We start from the raw sequence: 17,627 nt of genomic DNA on the forward strand, positions 1-17,627 counted from the left end.
ACATATAATCACAGCTAGGTTTTAATAACATAAGTGTATTCAAATAGTGAAGTATAAAACAGCAATATCAAAGCAGAAACAAGCAAGCAATTAGAACTTACCAAATTGTTCCTCTTCTTGCTGCAGTTCTGTCTTCAACCTGCTGTAATCTTCTCTGACTACTTCAAGTCTCTGTGCATTCCAGGTACTTAAAGCTTGCAAATCACAGCGAAGTTCTTCAAGTCTGCCTTTATCAGTAGTCAATGATTTGATCTCCTCAGAAAGGTCCTTAGCAGTGGAGAATTCATGCCCTTCGTAATGAAAAAGGTATCTCAAATAAAGTGCAAACTTCAGTCTTTACAGAAATCCAATTATGTGTAACATATTCCATTTTTGACTTTTTTTTAAAGCAGTATTTACTCAATAGTCTCCTTAGCTTATAAAAGACAGGAAAATAATAAAATTCACTCATTATTTAAAAACATTTGGGAAAAGTGTCCCATGTTTTATACTACTTTTGTAGAACTTTGCGAACAAATAGTGATTAAAATAAAACATAGCCAGACAATAAATCCCCAAAATAAACTTATCCAATTTTACAAGCTTGTAATTTTGTTAACCAGCGAATTACTTAAATTATGTTGGTTATCTGATACAGCTTACCTGAGACAGCTAACATTTTGGCTTCAAAGAGAATTGGAAGTTGTGTTTCAATGTCGCTCACTTTCTTCCTCAAGTTATTGCACAATTTCTGACTGCTAAAGGCCTAAATAAATAAACATCAAATAATCAGTTCATAAAGAAACAGAGATAAGTTGTGATTCATATCTCAACCATTGAAAGTAAAAAGTGGTTTGTTCACCTCACAAGATCAGTTTGAATGAAGACTCTTTGGCCCATTTGATCCCATTGTTCCAGAACACCCACTCTGCCATCCTCCCATCACAGCATCAAAAAACAATTAATCCAGTGTGCTGCCCTCAATGACACTTCCTGACAACCAATCATTACCTGGGCTCTGGGTAACAAAATACCTCCTGATGTCTATCCTGAAATCGCTCTTTGCAACTCTTGTCCTTTTGTTTTGTGTATCCTGAATTATTGTTCTGCACAGCCCCCTTATGCTGCTGACCAGAAATGCGTGCAGTGCGACCTGACCAGAGCACTATATAGCCTGAGGATAACATCTGAGGATCTGAACTCAATTTGGCTTGGATGCAGTTGTCTTTACATAGTGACAAAAGTAGGAAGAATCGCATGGGCTTACGAATGTCAACATCTTAAAGGTGGTCACTTCTGCATTTCCCTTATCCCCTTCACCCTCTTCCCTGCCACTAAACCTACAACCATCGCTTTCTACTCCTGGAATCCCTGCCACCACCACCCCCCACACATTACCCCTTTGCCCATCTTGATCTTAACTTCTCAGTCAATCTACTGAACAATTCCCTCGCCTCCACCTTCAGCACCTTCATTCCCATCACATCCCGTACTGCTTCTTTCCCCACAAGTAAACCTGTTACAACATCTACCTCCACTCCAGTCTAAGGCCAGTGTTGCTGAATGCACATGGCTCAAATCTGTCCTCTTGGTCCTTCGTCATATCTGGCTGGACCATATCAAAGACTACTATCATGCCCTTGACTCAACTAATCCCACCTTCTACTCCAGAATCACGCTGAGGAATCATGCAGAGAACTTCAAGCTCCTCTTCTTCACTACTGACCATCTCCGCCGCCCACCTTCCCATACTGTCTCCATTCTCAACTCGAAATCCAAATATAAGAAGGTGATGGACTTCCTCAGGTAAAATTTGAGGGATTTGCTCGGCTGCCTCTGCCAACTCCCTCCTATACGAATCCCCCCGCACCACTCACCTCACCCCTCTTTCCACACCTTTGACCTGGTCTCCCTCCCATCCCTCTCCCCGCTCAACCCTTGCATGTGAGGCACAATATATATGTAAATTGTTGTGTTTCTATCATTCTTCTCCCCACCCAAGAATGTACCTTCCGTGGACTGTGGGAGCCAGTAACTTTAATAGAGTGTCTGGAGGATGCCAAAAAATAACATAATAATATGGTTGAACAAATTTCTATGGCCTTCTCCTGTTTCTATCTCCCTATCGTAAAACCTTTTGTAGTTAAAATAAGCATTCTCTGAAACTGTACCAATGCAATCGTCAGTGGTGGGATTATTGTAGAAATAGGTACAAATCTTGCATTTCTTTACGCTATTTAGAAAAATATATTAATTTGAGCATTTCAATTCTTTACTTCATACATTTTCACTCTTGAGGATACATAAACAAAACCAAATAAAAGGAAAAAAATGTAGTGTACAGTAAAGTTACCATGATCAGAAAATACTGAAATATTGCAAAGGAGTTTTGTACGTATTTCTTAAAATTAGATATACATTACCTTGGCAGTTGTTGCCTTTATGGCAATGCTTAGTGATTGTTCTTTCTTCTGGAGCCTGAGAACAAAATATGTTTTCAATTACTCTTTCCGATAATTTTTAAGTCATTTTCTCAACTGTAATCCTAAGAACCACTCCCCAACTCAAAAAGCTTTTCTTAAGGAAATCAACACTATTTTCACAAGGGAAATATCGCAAGGGAAACACTGAAGATAATCATAAAATTACAGCTTTCCTCGCTCTCTATTTTTGTTCCTTTTTCTGATAAAAGTGCTGACTTATGTTTAAATCACAATATCATGAGGTTCAGATGAAGAGGCCACTTCAGCCCATTGACTGCATCCTTACACAATATCCACCTAAGCATCCTCCCATTGCCACATGGAACCTTTTTGTTACACAAGTTAATTTGGATGGCACCTTCTCAACTAAATCTACGAGGTTAGTCAGACAAGAACTCATGCCAGTTCCCATTTATTGGATTATCGTCAGACAAATCTTATGATGATCAACTCATAGTTTTCCAGTTATTGAAGTTAGAATAATGACAACTATGGTTCCATAGCACTGGGTCCCCACAGTACTTCACCCAAGTGGGCAATTCATCATGGTTGAGAGAGGGCAGTGAGGATCATCAGGGCATCTATTGGTTGATATCAACATACACTGCACAGATCCAAGAACCTTTCTGGTCTGCATGACTCAGTTCCACAGTGGACTGTCCCTTTACTAACAACAATGTCCTATAAACAGCCATAAAGTCAATAATCAATTTTATTTGGGGACATTGTTGACCAGGACATTGTGAGAAATTCCCTTCTTTCTTCGAATAGTGCCCTGTGCAATCTTTAATGTCCACTTGAATAGGCAGACAGGACCTCAGTTTAATGTTTCATCCAAAGGATGGCACCTCTGACGATGCAATACACCTCCAGTTCTCTACTGGAATGTCAGCCTAAAATATAGTAAACAGAGTTCGGAATATTTCTCAGGTCATCTAATACTATTTAAAAGAATCCTTGCATTGGATACATGCAGGACACGTCTCAAAGCACTTTACGAGATTTTACTGTAAAGTGTAATGACCACTTTGTACACGAATGTGGCAGCTAATCTGCGTGAGCAGTGTCCCACAAACAATCATGAAGTGAGTGATCAATTTTAATTAGAGGTTTGTTTTTCAATACACCTGGAGAAACTCCTTTTTTTAAAAAAAAGTAGTTCCATCAGATCTTTAACATATACATGTAAGAATTATTATTACTGCAGTTGTCCTCAATGACCCAGAGGTAACTGATCACTATGAAGTGTCTCCAGTTAGAAGGTGCTTGTGTATGGATGTCAGGTGAGAAAAGAATTGGGGATGGGGTGTGCGGTGTCAGATGTAAGCCCCCTATGCTGCCAAATATCCAGCCAACCCTAACTTTCTGCACTCACACAAGAATTCCCACTTTCCTGTGATACCAGATGGTGGCCAGTGCCCAGGGAAATGTATGCCTGCATGTGACTAACCTGTGGAGAGGAGAGGAAAAATTGAAGGAAAAACTACTCAATGTTAAATATAGACAATAGAAAACAAGAATTCTTCATAGCTTCTGGCAGTTAAAATGTAACAAATATACCAGCAAGGCAATTTGATAGTGAAGAAATTATTTGATATTTTCCTGACAAACATCATTACTCATAATATAAAATCTCAAATCATGTTTGTCCTTCAAAGACCAGTGCTAGAGGGAAGGGTCATCAGAATACATAGAAATCATAAATACATGTCTTCTCCAATTTAAGTCATGCTGCCAAACTAATAAAATATTCTAAAGTGTAGCTGACACACTGACTCATCACTTCAGCTTTTCATTTTTGGTTGTTTTAAATAAAAATATTCAATTTTTACTATGGAAAAAAATGTAAATGTTATGTTATGAAAAATTCAAGTAATTCTATCCATCTAAAATATCCTTGAATGTACTTTTTAGGGAGTTTTTCAGCAAAAACTAACACACTAACATAAGTGCAGATTGACGGGGATATTTAGTGAACAGACCTTGGAGATTCCTCCCCCTTTCAAAGACCAATTTTTTTCACCTTAATACGTAAATTGGTGTGAGGATAGGGAGAAGAAGAGTGAGCCTAGAACATTAACAGTTGATTTGAATATCCTCATAAGTTCACAAATTGGTTTGTTCCCAGACAGATTTGGAAGACTATCTTGTAATATTGATCCAATATTCTTTTACCTCTTTATATGTTCTGGAAGTTCTGCACTGAAGACAATTTGATTTCGCAAGGCCAGAATATCATTCAAAGATTTGTTCAGTTCTTGTAATTCATTAGCTGACACAGTTGATAAGAAACAAAGTTCAGAATCCTGTGATTGGATGAGTCTCTTTTCTTCTTCCATTGCCAAGTTCAGCTGATGATCTTTAGTTTCCAATACTACCAGTTGTCCTTTAAGATCAGCAATTTCTTTCTGTTTTGCAATAGAAAGCATTTCAATACGTAAACTGCATTCAAATATAATACTCATACCAACGCTACCAAATGCTCCGGGACGTTACCCCGCATTAACAGTGCTATATAAATGCAAGTTATTGTTGTTGTATTTTGGAAAAGTATGTCAGACTTTAAAAGTTTATTAGAATGTATTAAAATAATTTAAACTAAAATATTAATTAGATTTCAATTGAGTTTAACCTATTGGAAAGTATTTTATTTCTTTTTGTTTTAGGAGAAGTGTTCTGAGACGTAGTGTAGCACTCTGGGACACTATACCCTGTGTGAGAGGTACTATATAAATGTAAGTTGTTGTTGGTGTTTATTCATCTTTCCTTGTGTCATTTTTAAAAACTGGTGGTGCACATCACAATGAGGGCTGTCAGTGTTATGGATTAGATTAATCTCTTCTTTTTGCACTAATAATAGTTCAAGCTGTGGTACCAGATATACTAGGAATATCAGAATTAAATTTCTGAAACATTTGAATAAAGGCATCTGGTGTCTTTTTTTAGACTTGCGTGGCTTTAGATTGCATCATGCTTTGTAGAACTTCAAGCACTCTCATTTTTTTCTTTCACAGCACATCTTTCTCCTTCTATGGGAGGAAGCTTGATATTTCTGAAGGAGAGATGGTGTCTTATTGTTCAAGCCTCCTTGAAGACAGCTTATACTGTGTGCAATTTATCTAGTCTTTAGCAGATAACAGGCATCGTTTGATCTGACTGAATTATCCAAAGGAGCTTTACACAAACTTGTGTTGTATTTCGTTACATGTACATTCAATAAGAGAAATTACTCTGTCCAGATGGATATCATTAGTACAACCAGAGGGTGCTTCTGAAGCCCTGCTATTCTCTCAAGAATCTACAAGGATAATCTTATGTGTATCAAAGGGGGTGTTAGATTGAATTTTATGTTATATTAAGACAACTGAACTGTGAACTATTCATAACTGTGTGAATATTGTGCTGTGCTTTAATTTGTGCATTTTTTTAACATCAGCACAAAAATAGACAAGCTTTGTCCTTGGTGAACAAATTTTGAAAGATAACTTTTCTTAGTTTTCAGTGGCATTAGTCTCTTATGGCTCCGGTTTCTATCTACTCATCGTATGTTCACCCTTACACATTATCATCATCAAGTGGATTTTGTAAAGTTTTTTTTAAAAAATCTATTACATTTCAGTCTCTTAATCAATGATGTAATGAAGTGTGCATTACAAAATTTTCATTACGCAGATGGAGAAAAAGCTCTAGTAAAAACATTCTTCCGTTAAATGTTGAATCATTCACATTAATCATAGGTAGCCCAGAATAAAACATTGAAAGCCTCCAGCAACTGATTATGCCAGATTGATTCACAATGGGAGGACTGAGAATAAAGCCAGAATGTTTTCAGTCACATTTGGCCAAATGTCACATTTTGCAAGGAGAACTTACTTGTGTTGGAACTATGAATTGCAATAAAGCGCTTTGGGACATCCTCCCGATGTGAAAGGCGCTCTATGATTGTAATTTTGTTGTTGTTGTTGTTGAAGAACTGTCATCATACTAGATACTTGCATTTTATTGTGCTTTATCAGATTTGAAATGTCTCAAACCTAAACATGTAGCAAAGTACTGTTCACATACCCGCAACTTTTGCTTTTCTTGAATAAGCTGAGTTCTCCTTGACCATGATATCTGTAGGTTTACAGGACTTGTATCTGAAGCTTCATTTTCAAAACTTTTCAAGTGGAAATTACCTGCATTGCTAAGTACACAAAATGTTACAAACTACTCCTGAAAAAAATACATACATGGTTATGATTTGGAGATCATAAAAGATTAGCACACCCCAATACTGAGAAAAATTTATAAGAGTTCTCGACTTCCACACAAACAACTAAAACTTGAATAATAGCTGATTGTTATTGTTGCTAATTTACATTTATTTCTCTCAATCATTAAGTTTTGGCCACTTCTGATTCTATAGTTTCTACCCCACTTACTAGTTTGATGTCATGTACCAGTTTAACTACCTTGATTTTACCAATTTAGGCTTTTAGTGCAAAATAATGCATTTCACAGGATTTTACTGTGTACTTCTGACAAATGCAGCAGCTAATTTATATACAGTAGCCACAAAGTGAGTGATCTATTTGATTTAGGGGATTGTTCAGCAGGACATGAGGAGAAACTCCTTTTGTCTTTTCAAATAGTGCCATGGATCTTTAACGTCCACCTGAACAGGCAGACGGGACCTTAGTTTAACGTCTCATTTGAAGGACTAAACCACCAGCAATGCAACACACCCCCAACACTGCATCAGAGTGTAAGCCTAAACTGTGAGTTCAAATTAAAGTATACAAGCTTTCCTTCTAATCTTTGCCTTTATTTAAAAATTTTATATAAAGGACGTACTTAGAAAATATTGTAGAAGTCTCGTTCACAGGAACTTGTGCTTGAAGTTGGACTTTTTCCAAAAATCGTGCAATACAAGGTTGATAGGAAGGTAGCTGGAACTTTAAGGAACTCTTCTCCTGTTTCAGCTCTGCCAACTTCTTATTGAAACTATCAGCTGAGGTACAATTAGTGTTAAATTGTCATTATTATCATTCATGAAGGAAAAAAACACTTCTTTGTAGCATTAAAATTATTTGGTGGTTATTGTTACAAATGCAAACTGAAGTTTAACACTGAATGTCAGAAATTAATATTTTCAGATCTGAGTATAATACAATTGATGGTACACAAAGAGAAATATTCACTAAAACTTACCTTTTTCATAATCATCTTCCTGAACAGCTTTTTTCTGAAGCTTCTGCAGCTTCAGAATCAAGGATTGCAGCTGCACAGATGAAAAGCAGAACCAATAACTCAGCATGGTGAAAAGCAGAAGAACCAAAATGCAGGAAAATTGCTTGTGATATTGTTTGACAGTAAAATTGATTGGAGGTTTCCTAATACAATTAATTGGGAGGGGGGGTACATAGTATTATGAGTGCAAATGCTCTATATATATAATACATATAAAGGGAATATAACGGGGAAAGATAACAGAACTTGCATGCAAAGAAATGTTAAGCTTTTCTTGGAGGAATTAAAATAGCATATGGTTTTGTTCATACTTTTAAGGCTGCATTTACATTTCATTCACAATAATGCATGCAACATTAAACTGTTTGAAGTACTCCGATGATACTAGCCTTTATTTGTGTCCTGTTTTCAAGCAGACAGTCTTGAATAATCGGTTCATATTTCCTCATTAAAGAATTACATCTCTGGTCAACTGCAGTAATACTGCTCCCATACCCTGAAGTTACAGATGAACCAGCAGAAGAGCCGTCAGAAGAATCAGCTAAGAACAGAAGTGGGGCATCGGTATCTAATGACAGCAAGTCATAATCCTGAGGCCCATCCTTTGATTGTGTAGCTTTAACAAATTTATTAACATTTTGACAGGAATGCCAACAAGAAGTTTCAACATCTTCCCACAAACGTCTGGTGCAGAACTGCTCTGTTGCTGATGTACTAACTTTATAACCTTGGTTCTGCAGTGGTTCTTGTTTTTGTAGCAGTGAACCTGAAGCACACCTATCTTGCTGGAGTTCATTTACACAGTCAGAATTAGTATTGCTTGAATTTAATGACAACTGTATAAAACTGAAGCTGGAATTGAAGATATCAGCTAACTTGGCTTTCTCTTCGTCTGTATCCTGGGGCTGTGCTATTTGTATCTTTTCACTGTACAGTGGTTTATTCAGATCAGGCATTGATTGTGGCTTGGTAATATTCATAGTATTTTCATTTTTATACAGTGTAGGCCAGACATCCTGTTTCTGTCGACACCCTTCTGACAATTGCTCTGTAACAGTATTAATTTCCGTGTAACATGAACCACCACCACAGTCAGTCCACTGACAGTTTGCAGCAGAATACCGATTATTTTGTAATGGAATTATATTTGTCCCGAAAGTTGTATTTCTTGCAGATATGTGCTTTGAAGATGTATTCTGATGCTCTGTGATTTTGTTCTTCCTTAGACACTTTGGATTGTTTAAACAATGTCCCTCAGGTTTAATAATGTCAGAAGAAAAATCTCCGCAGGTATTTCTGTTGTTTTTTACCTGCTGTGGTGTCAAATGAAAACCAACAACTGGTTGGTGACTTAACTGTTCCTGAACATCTTTCTTCATGTACCCTGGTCTCTTTGAAAGTTTCTTTTTGCGACAATGAACTCCTGTTATTAATGAACCACAACCATCTAGAAAAATAAAAGAATTGCATCAGGTAAATTTTGTAGCACTTACTGTAAATGTAGTGACTGTGTATTTGTAGACAACAACAATGACTTGCATTTATATAGCGCCCCTCACATTGAGTAGTGTCCCAAAGCGCATAAGACAAACAAGACAGCCAATTTGTAAAAAGCAAACGCTACAAACACCCACAAAGTGAATGACCAATTTCATATGAAGGAATAGGATCGATCTGGATAGCTCTTTTAAAAGAGCCAGCACAGACATGATGGGCCGAATGGCCTCCTTCTGTGCTGTATAATTCTATGATTGTTAGCGAGGACACTGGGAGAAGCTCCCTTTTCTTTTTGAAGAGTGCCGTGCAATCTTTAGCATCCACCTAAACACTCGAGACATTCTCTCCATTTGCAACAAGGGCTCCTTCTACCTCCTCATTCTCTCTGCCGCCTTCGACTTCGTCAACCACTACCCTTCTCCATGGCCTCTCCTCTCTGCTCCACCTTCATGGTCTCTTCAAACGGCTTCTCCTCCTGCCCCCACACTGTCATATATGACATTCCTCAGAATTCTATCCTTGTTCCTCTCCTATTCACGGGCTATAAGTTCCCACCTGGTCAGATCGTCCACATACACTTCCACATGTACGCTGATGATACCTAACTTTATCTCTCTGCCTCCATCCTTGACTCCAAGATCAATACTATTCTGACCAATTCCCTGTCAGACATCAAGTCCTGAGCTCTAACTTTCTTCAGTTGAATGTTGACAAGATGAAAGCTCTCCTGTTTGGCTCCTGTCAGTGCCGTTTCACCTCAGGCACCGATAGCATCAACCTGTTCAACCTGCATGGATGCTCACTCTTCCATGAGGAGCCGGGGCGGACCTTTGTGTGTTGTTTGACTCTCAACTGCTTTTCAAACCCAACATCCGTGCACTGACCCATTCAGCTTTCCCCACCTCTAAAAATTGCACGCCTCCATCACTGCCTCTCCCTTCACGTTGCGAAGACCCACATCCATGCCATTTTCCATCTATGCTTAATAACACCCATGCTCTGTTCACTAGTCTCTCCAGCTCTTCCTTACACAAGCTCCAGAATATCCGGAACTGTGAAGGCCAAATCCTCTCCTGCACGGCTGCACAAACCCCATCCTCACTTAGCTCCATTGGATCCCTGTGGATCGAGTTCAAGAACCTCTTCTTCATGTTCAAATCCCTCTAGGTCTCATCCCACCCTATCTCTGCGACCACCTTCAACCACACCAATCCAGCTACTCCCTTCGCTCAGCGAATTCTGTCTCTCTTGATGTCCCATGCCCTATACACTCCACCAACACAAAGTTCCTCTGACTAAAAGGACTTCCTGCTTAGTATCACTGCAGTTTTGAGTTTCAATTACCAATTCTGAACTGTTTATGATATGTAATTTAGGCCCCACTGAGCATTCATTCCAAATTAGGCTGCTGTTATGATGCATATATTGTGAAATTATGAAAGCACTATCTGTTCTCTTGTGTTGTAACAATTTTTGGAAAAGGGAGTTTTTCTTTTCTGAAATCCACTTACTAAAATTGGGAATTTGTGATCAGACTTAAAAAATTACCAATGTTGCATAAAAGTTACTGATAAACAGAAAAGTATTCACCATTCATTGATCATTTTTATGCTTGAGTTTTATACCCATTGTAGAACATGTTTTGTAAATGTTTCACACTTCTCCAACTGAAGTGGCCTCTGGCTTACTCTTCGATAAGTTAATCAGATATGTGGATATGAGTCGACGTGTAAATATGTGGTTAATAAGTGAAGACTGTAGATATGCAGATAGTGGCATATGTTTTATAACAAGGTTAACCTCTGCCTTTCAAGCTTAAATAGATGGGAAAGACTTGTTCACTTGGGATGGCAAGTCCTTTTGAACGTGGTAGTGAAAAAAAAGGCCATAAACATTATTACACTATTATTACACTATTACAATATATAATAATCCTTGTATTTGATATAGCGCCTTATCATGTCTTCAAGATGTCTCAAGTGCTTCACAGAATACATTGTGAAGTCAATTGACTGTATATTTGTGGGCAAAATGCAGCAGCAAATTACGCACAGCATTTTTTTGGAGGGATCATTACCCCCAGAATGCGATCCACCAATCGTCTAACAACCAGTTTCCTACTTACCGCTAGGCAAACAGGCGTGTGGAGTAAGAAAACTTGCCTAAGGTTGTATACCCAGCCGGGAATCGAAACCCGGTCCTCTCACCTGCGAGATGAGAGCGCCAACCAGCGCACTGCCGGACTAAACCCCGCCAATCACTTTGGGACGTCCCCTCGACGCGCAAAGTGTTGTATCAAAATGCAAGGATCATTGCTGGAACCTGAAATACACAGTCGATTCACTTTACGGTGTGTTCTGCCAAGCGCTTTGAGACGTCTCGAAGATGTGATAAGGCGCTGTATCAAAGCCAAGGATTATTATTATTATTATTATATTATTATGGATCTCATGTTCAGTACCGAACACGACCCGGACTCCAGTTGAAGCAGCTCTGATGTGCAGCTGGACCAAAAACACTCCATGGCCTAAGAAAGGACAGGGAAAGCGACACCGATTGAGGAAGTGATGGGAGGGCAGAGAGAGAGAGAGCGGGTGAGGGGGAAGGGAGGGGTGAGGTAGTTGAGAAATTGCAGGCAAGAAAAGAAATAAAACGCCATCATGGAAAGGGAACAAATGAACTGCAATGATGTTGACGGAGGTGTTGTCGCTGGGCCCGGGGACTGTCACTGCTGCCTAGGGGGTGCTGGGGTGGGGGGTGCTGGGGTGGGGGGTGCTGGGGTGGGGTGGGGTGGGGGTGCTGGGGTGGGGGGGGCTGGGGTGGGGGTGCTGGGGTGGGGGTGGGGTGGGGGGTGGGTGGGGTGGGGGGGGCTGGGGTGGGGTGGGGGTGCTGGGGTGGGGTGGGGGGGGGGTGCTGGGGTGGGGGTGGGGGGGGGGGTGGGGGCTGGGGTGGGGGTGGGGGTGCTGGGGTGGGGTGGGGGCTGGGGTGGGGTGGGGGGGGGCTGGGGTGGGGGGCTGGGGTGGGGGTGGGGGTGCTGGGGTGGGGGTGGGGGGTGCTGGGGTGGGGGGGCTGGGGTGGGGTGGGGGTGCTGGGGTGGGGTGGGGGGGGGGGCTGGGGTGGGGGGGTGCTGGGGTGGGGTGGGGGGTGGGGTGGGGGGGGGGTGGGGTGGGGTGGGGTGGGGGGGTGGGGGGGGCTGGGGTGGGGTGGGGGGTGCTGGGGTGGGGGTGGGGTGGGGTGGGGGTGGGGTGGGGGGTGCTGGGTGGGCTGGGTGGGGTGGGTGGGGTGGGGGGGCTGGGGTGGGGTGAGGGGGTGGGCTGGGGTGGGGGCTGGGGTGGGGTGGGGGGTGGGGTGGGGGGTGGTGCTGGGTGGGTGGGGGGGTGGGGTGGGGTGGGGGGAGCTGGGGTGGGGTGGGGGTGGGGGGTGGGGGTGCTGGGGTGGGGTGGGGGGGGCTGGGTGGGTGGGGGTGGGGGTGGGGGTGCTGGGGTGGGGGGTGCTGGGGTGGGGTGGGGTGGGGGGGGGTGCTGGGGTGGGGGGGCTGGGGTGGGGTGGGGGTGGGGGTGGGGGGGTGGGGTGGGGGCTGGGGTGGGGTGGGGGGCTGGGGTGAGGGTGGGGGTGCTGGGGTGGGGGTGCTGGGGTGGGGGGGGTGGGGGTGGGGGTGGGGGTGCTGGGGTGGGGTGGGGGTGCTGGGGTGGGGTGGGGGTGGAGGGGTGGGGGTGCTGGGGTGGGGTGGAGGGGTGGGGTGAGGGGTGGGGGGGTGTGGGTGGTGGGGTGGGGTGAGGGGTGGGGTGGGAGGGGGGGGGGTGCTGGGTGGGGTGGGGTGGGGAGGGGGTGCTGGGGTGGGGTGGGGAGGGGTGGGCTGGCGGGGTGGGGTGAGGAGGGCCTCCAGACCCTCTCCGCTATTTCTGATCTTTTTTTTACCTGTCCGTGTCGCTCTCCCAGGCCACGAGTCGGCGCTGGTTCCGGGCCCGGAGGCTGTGGCTGTGGCTGTGGGTGAGGGGACCTTGTCCAGCAGCAAATCCATCTCAGCGAACATCCTCCACCTCCTCCTCCTCCTCTCCCTCCCCGAGCCCCGCGGTGCCGCCTGTCACCAACCGTAACGGTCCCCACCGGGCTGCGCGCGCCGCCCTCTAACGGTTTCTCTCACTAACCCCGCCCCGAATGACGTGCTCGCTCACTAACCCCGCCCCGAATGACGTACTCGCTCACTAACCCCGCCCCGAATGACTTAACCCCGCCCCGAATGACGTACTCGCTCACTAATCCCGCCCCGAATGACTTAACCCCGCCCCGAATGACGTGCTCGCTCACTAACCCCTCCCCGACTGACGTGCTCGCTCGCTCACTGACTGCTCCTCGGTGTGCACACTGTCTGTCTGTCTCGTCTGTCTACTGCAACAGCTCCAAAGGAGAGTATGAAATCCACGTTACCCACTTTACAATCGATATTAATAATTCTTGCATTTGATATAGCGCCGTATCACGTCTTCTAGACGTCTCAAAGTGCTTTGCAGAATATACTGCATACTGTGTATACTGTGTATAATTTTTTACACTGTATATTTGTGGGCGAAACGCGGCAGCCGATTGCGCACAGCAGTGTCCCGCAAACAGTCGTGGATGGAATGACCAAATTATTCCCCTCCCCTCGCCTCCCTCCATTGCCACCTTCAAGGTCCGTCTCAAAATCTCCCTCTTTGACCGTGCCTTCACCATAATAATAATCGTTGCATTTGATATAGCTCTAGATGTCTCAAAGCGCTTCACAGAATATATTGTAAAGTGAATTGACTGTATATATGTGGCAGCCAATTGCACACAGCAGTGTCCCACAAGCAGTCGTAGGTTGAAGTGACCAATTTATTTGAGGGATTATTGTCAGGCTTGCGGAGTAAGGAAACTTGCCCAAGGTTTTGCCCTGCTGGGAATCGAACCCAGGTCGTCACTCGCTTGCGAGGCGAGTGCTCTAACCACTGAGCTACAGAACTCCACACCCACCCCTTGATCCCGCCCCCACCCCCACCTCTCTTGAATCCAACACCCAGCTTGAGTGCAAACTCTCAACTGTCCAGCACCTTGGGAGATCCTCCTGATGTCTTGATCCTCCTCTTTGACCGAGCCTTCAGCTCCCCTCTCGACTCTCTTCCCCCTCCTCGCTCCCTCCCTTCCCTCCCCTCACCCTGACCATTTCCCCCCTCCTCGCTCCCTCCCTTCCCTCCCCTCACCCTGACCATTTCCCCCCTGCTCGGGTCATGACCCAATCTGTGCAGCACCTTGGGACGTCCTCCTGACGTGAAAGGCGCTTTATAAATTGAATCTTGTTGTTGTTGTTGTTGTTCATGTGAAATGCGCTATATAAATGCAATTTGTTGCATTTGTTGTTTACTCCCTTTCCAGCTTGGAAGCAGTGGGACCATAAGTGTTTAATACTTTGGCACAGTCGAACAGGTCTTTTTGGTCTGGATGAATCAGTCCCACACCAGGCAGTAAAAGTAAAATCAGCAGTTAGGAGAGCTAGTAACCATTAACCTTCATACTAGTGAAGAGCATTGTAAAGGGACTGGGATAAGGAAAAATAAAGGCTACTTGCTGGAGATTATGTAAATCCAACAAGAATGTTGTAACGAAAAATAAACCCATCACATACGTAATTGTGGAGGTCATCGTTGGAGAGGTATATACAAAGTTAATTCAGCATTCCCACTTCTCTGAAATGTACCAAAGGCCTTTCCAGGTATACCTGGATTCTCCATTTCAGGGATATACTTCTCTTCGCCATCAGAGCACACTTGGTTCACACTCCTGATTTCTCTCCTGCTTGTACCCCTAAGCATCCTTGAATCCAGGACCACTGGTGTCCTGACAGAATGTCTGTCAGACATCAAGTCCTGGATGAGAGCTAACTTTCTTCAGTTGAACTTCAACAAGACCAAGGCTCTCCTGATTGGCTCCTCACCTCAGGCGCTACAGCATCACCATCCATGGTGCACACTCCACCTTACTAAGCCAGTCCGGAACATTGCTGTCTTGTTTGTCCCTCAACTATCCTTTCTATCCCACATCCATTCCATGTCCCGCTCTGCCTTCCTCCACCTCCACAACATCGCCCGGTTTCATCACTGTCTCACGTCACAGGCTGCCATGCACGCATTCATAACATCCAGGTATCGACTATGCAAACTCCCTGCTTGCCGGCCTCACCAACTCCTCCCTCCATAGGCTGCAGATCATCCAGAACTCTGCAACCCACTTCCTGTCCCACACATGGCTCCGCGACCCTACCACCTCCATCCTCGCCCGACTCCACTGGCTTCCCATTACACAGAGGATACAGTTCAAGATCCTGGTCCACACCTTCAAAGCCCTCCACGGCCTTGTTCCCCACTACCTCTGCAACCTTCTAACACCCTACCAACCTGCCCGCTCCCTCCACTCAGCGGGCTCCGGTCTGCTTCACGTCCCCGCCTCGCCTGCCTCACCATTGGCAGGCAGGCCTTCTACCACTTTGCCCCCACCCTCTGGAACTCTGTCCCGCAGTCCCTTCGCCTCGGCCCCTCCCTTGCCTTCTTCAAGACCCTTCACAAGACCCTCCTCTTTGACCGTGCCTTCATTCACCCTTCTTCCCCCCTTGCTCTACACGCTCCCCGATCCCAACCCCGACCCCCAGCTCGAGTCCGAAACATTGATATGTCCAGTGCCTTGAGACGTCCTCCCGATGTGAAAGCCGCTATACAAATGTCATTTTGTTGTTGTTGTAAGAAGTTTGAAGCTGATCCTTGCTAACCAGTGCCAGCTGCCACCCCCTGTGATACAGCATACTACAATAAAATGGTGGCTGCATGTAGTTATTTTAATAGAAACGCACATTTTAGTACACTTGGAGTATATAGTGCCCTTCACATAGGGTAACATTTCAGAGTTCTACATGAAGACAAAAACAAAGTATTGATCCTCAGCTATCCTTCCTATCCAGTCCCTGACCAGGACTGCATTCCTCCGCCACATTTCTCGTTTCCAACTGTACGTCACAATCAACACAACTGAATCCCTTATCCATGTATTCATCATCTCTCACCTTGATTATTTGAATGCTATATAAATGCTAGTTGTTGTTGTTGCATGAAAGAGAGGTACTTGAAGGGATATAATAATAATAATAATAATAATAATAATAATAATAATAATAATAATCCTTGCATTTGATATAGCGCTTTTCACGTCAGGAGGACGTCCCAAAGCGCTTCACAGAATACACTGTAAAGTGAATTGACTGTATATTTGTGGGCGAACGCGGCAGCCAATTGCGCACAGCAATGTCCCACAAACAGTCGTAGATTGAAAATGACCAATTTAATTATTGTTTTTGTTTTTTTGGAGGGATTATTATTAGGCGTGTGGAGTAAGGAAACTTGCCCAAGGTTTGGCCCTGCCTGGAACTGAACTCAGGTCTCTCGCTTGCAAAGCGAGTGCTCTAACCACTGAGCTACAGGACTCCACAAGATATGGGGTAAGATGGGGTGGTGGGCCGGAAGTGGTATCTTTGCTCTGTCACCCAGTGCAGACTTTATAGATCAAATGACCTCCTTCTGTACTGTAGATTTCTACGTTTCTGTGAATTCTTATACTGTACTATACTTTTAGATTAATGGCATTCAGTACCAGGTACTTCCTGCTGGTGGTGACAGTGACCTCTAATTGCTCAAAAGCATCACAAGTGAGAATTTAATTCTACAATAATTGTATGTTTTATTCTATTATAATTGAATAGTTAGAAATTAGTTAAAAAAATGTTAGGTGGCTATGAGTAAATATATGTTCATGTTGTCTTTACCCAATATGTATTGGAGTCCTTTTGGCTTCAAGTTCCAGCAATTTCTAGATTTAAATGTTCAGCCTGGCTCAGTTAATAGCACTCTGACTGTACTGTCACTACTGCGTCAGGTGTGAGTTTGAGTAATTTCCACAAAGAAAATCATTCAGCACTAAAGCTGCCAAATATTTCAGTCCAGTGCATTTTATAGTCTTAATGAAAAATGCACTCAAAAGCAGAATGTAAAATAATACAAAAGTGAAACCATAACCACTCAAACAGCTACACACAGCTATTTGAATTTCAGAATTCTGCTTTATATAACTAATGATAAAATTAGGATCAAAATGCTAATTTTGTTTACTGGATGTCTAATTCTACAGGCATTAGAAAAGCATTGAAAAGCACAATAGTGAAGTCAGAGTTGGACTGTTGCATCGCTGCATAACTTTACCTTCATGCACATCACCATGGTTACTGGAGAGTCCACATCCAGTACAATTGATGTGACAAAAATTGAATGTACTGATAAATTAATACCAAGCGGAAAAATGGAATAAATAGAGTTATTGTAGAGATGGAGCAACCCAAATCTGATTTCACTGAAGCGCTTTTCACCAGTTCATGAA

General features: G+C 43.5%; 1 protein-coding gene across 1 annotated transcript in view; it reads right to left on the reverse strand.

Annotated features, from left to right (window-relative positions):
* The window catches only part of disc1 (DISC1 scaffold protein), a 31,587-nt gene extending 18,245 nt beyond the window's left edge, over positions 1-13,342 (reverse strand). The window contains exons 1-9 of the mRNA XM_007894446.2: positions 13,110-13,342; positions 8,084-9,141; positions 7,656-7,725; positions 7,299-7,455; positions 6,528-6,648; positions 4,638-4,870; positions 2,403-2,457; positions 643-745; positions 102-290 (exon numbers count right to left, since the gene is read on the reverse strand). Coding sequence (XP_007892637.2) covers positions 102-290; positions 643-745; positions 2,403-2,457; positions 4,638-4,870; positions 6,528-6,648; positions 7,299-7,455; positions 7,656-7,725; positions 8,084-9,141; positions 13,110-13,224 — 2,101 coding nt within the window. The 5' untranslated portion in view covers positions 13,225-13,342. The remainder of the gene's footprint in view (positions 1-101; positions 291-642; positions 746-2,402; positions 2,458-4,637; positions 4,871-6,527; positions 6,649-7,298; positions 7,456-7,655; positions 7,726-8,083; positions 9,142-13,109) is intronic.
* Between the last annotated feature and the right edge of the window lie 4,285 nt (positions 13,343-17,627).

The sequence above is a fragment of the Callorhinchus milii genome, unplaced genomic scaffold (genome assembly GCF_018977255.1).
Source record: "Callorhinchus milii isolate IMCB2004 unplaced genomic scaffold, IMCB_Cmil_1.0 Scaffold3, whole genome shotgun sequence".
In the NCBI taxonomy this organism is placed as follows: Eukaryota; Metazoa; Chordata; class Chondrichthyes; order Chimaeriformes; family Callorhinchidae; genus Callorhinchus; species Callorhinchus milii.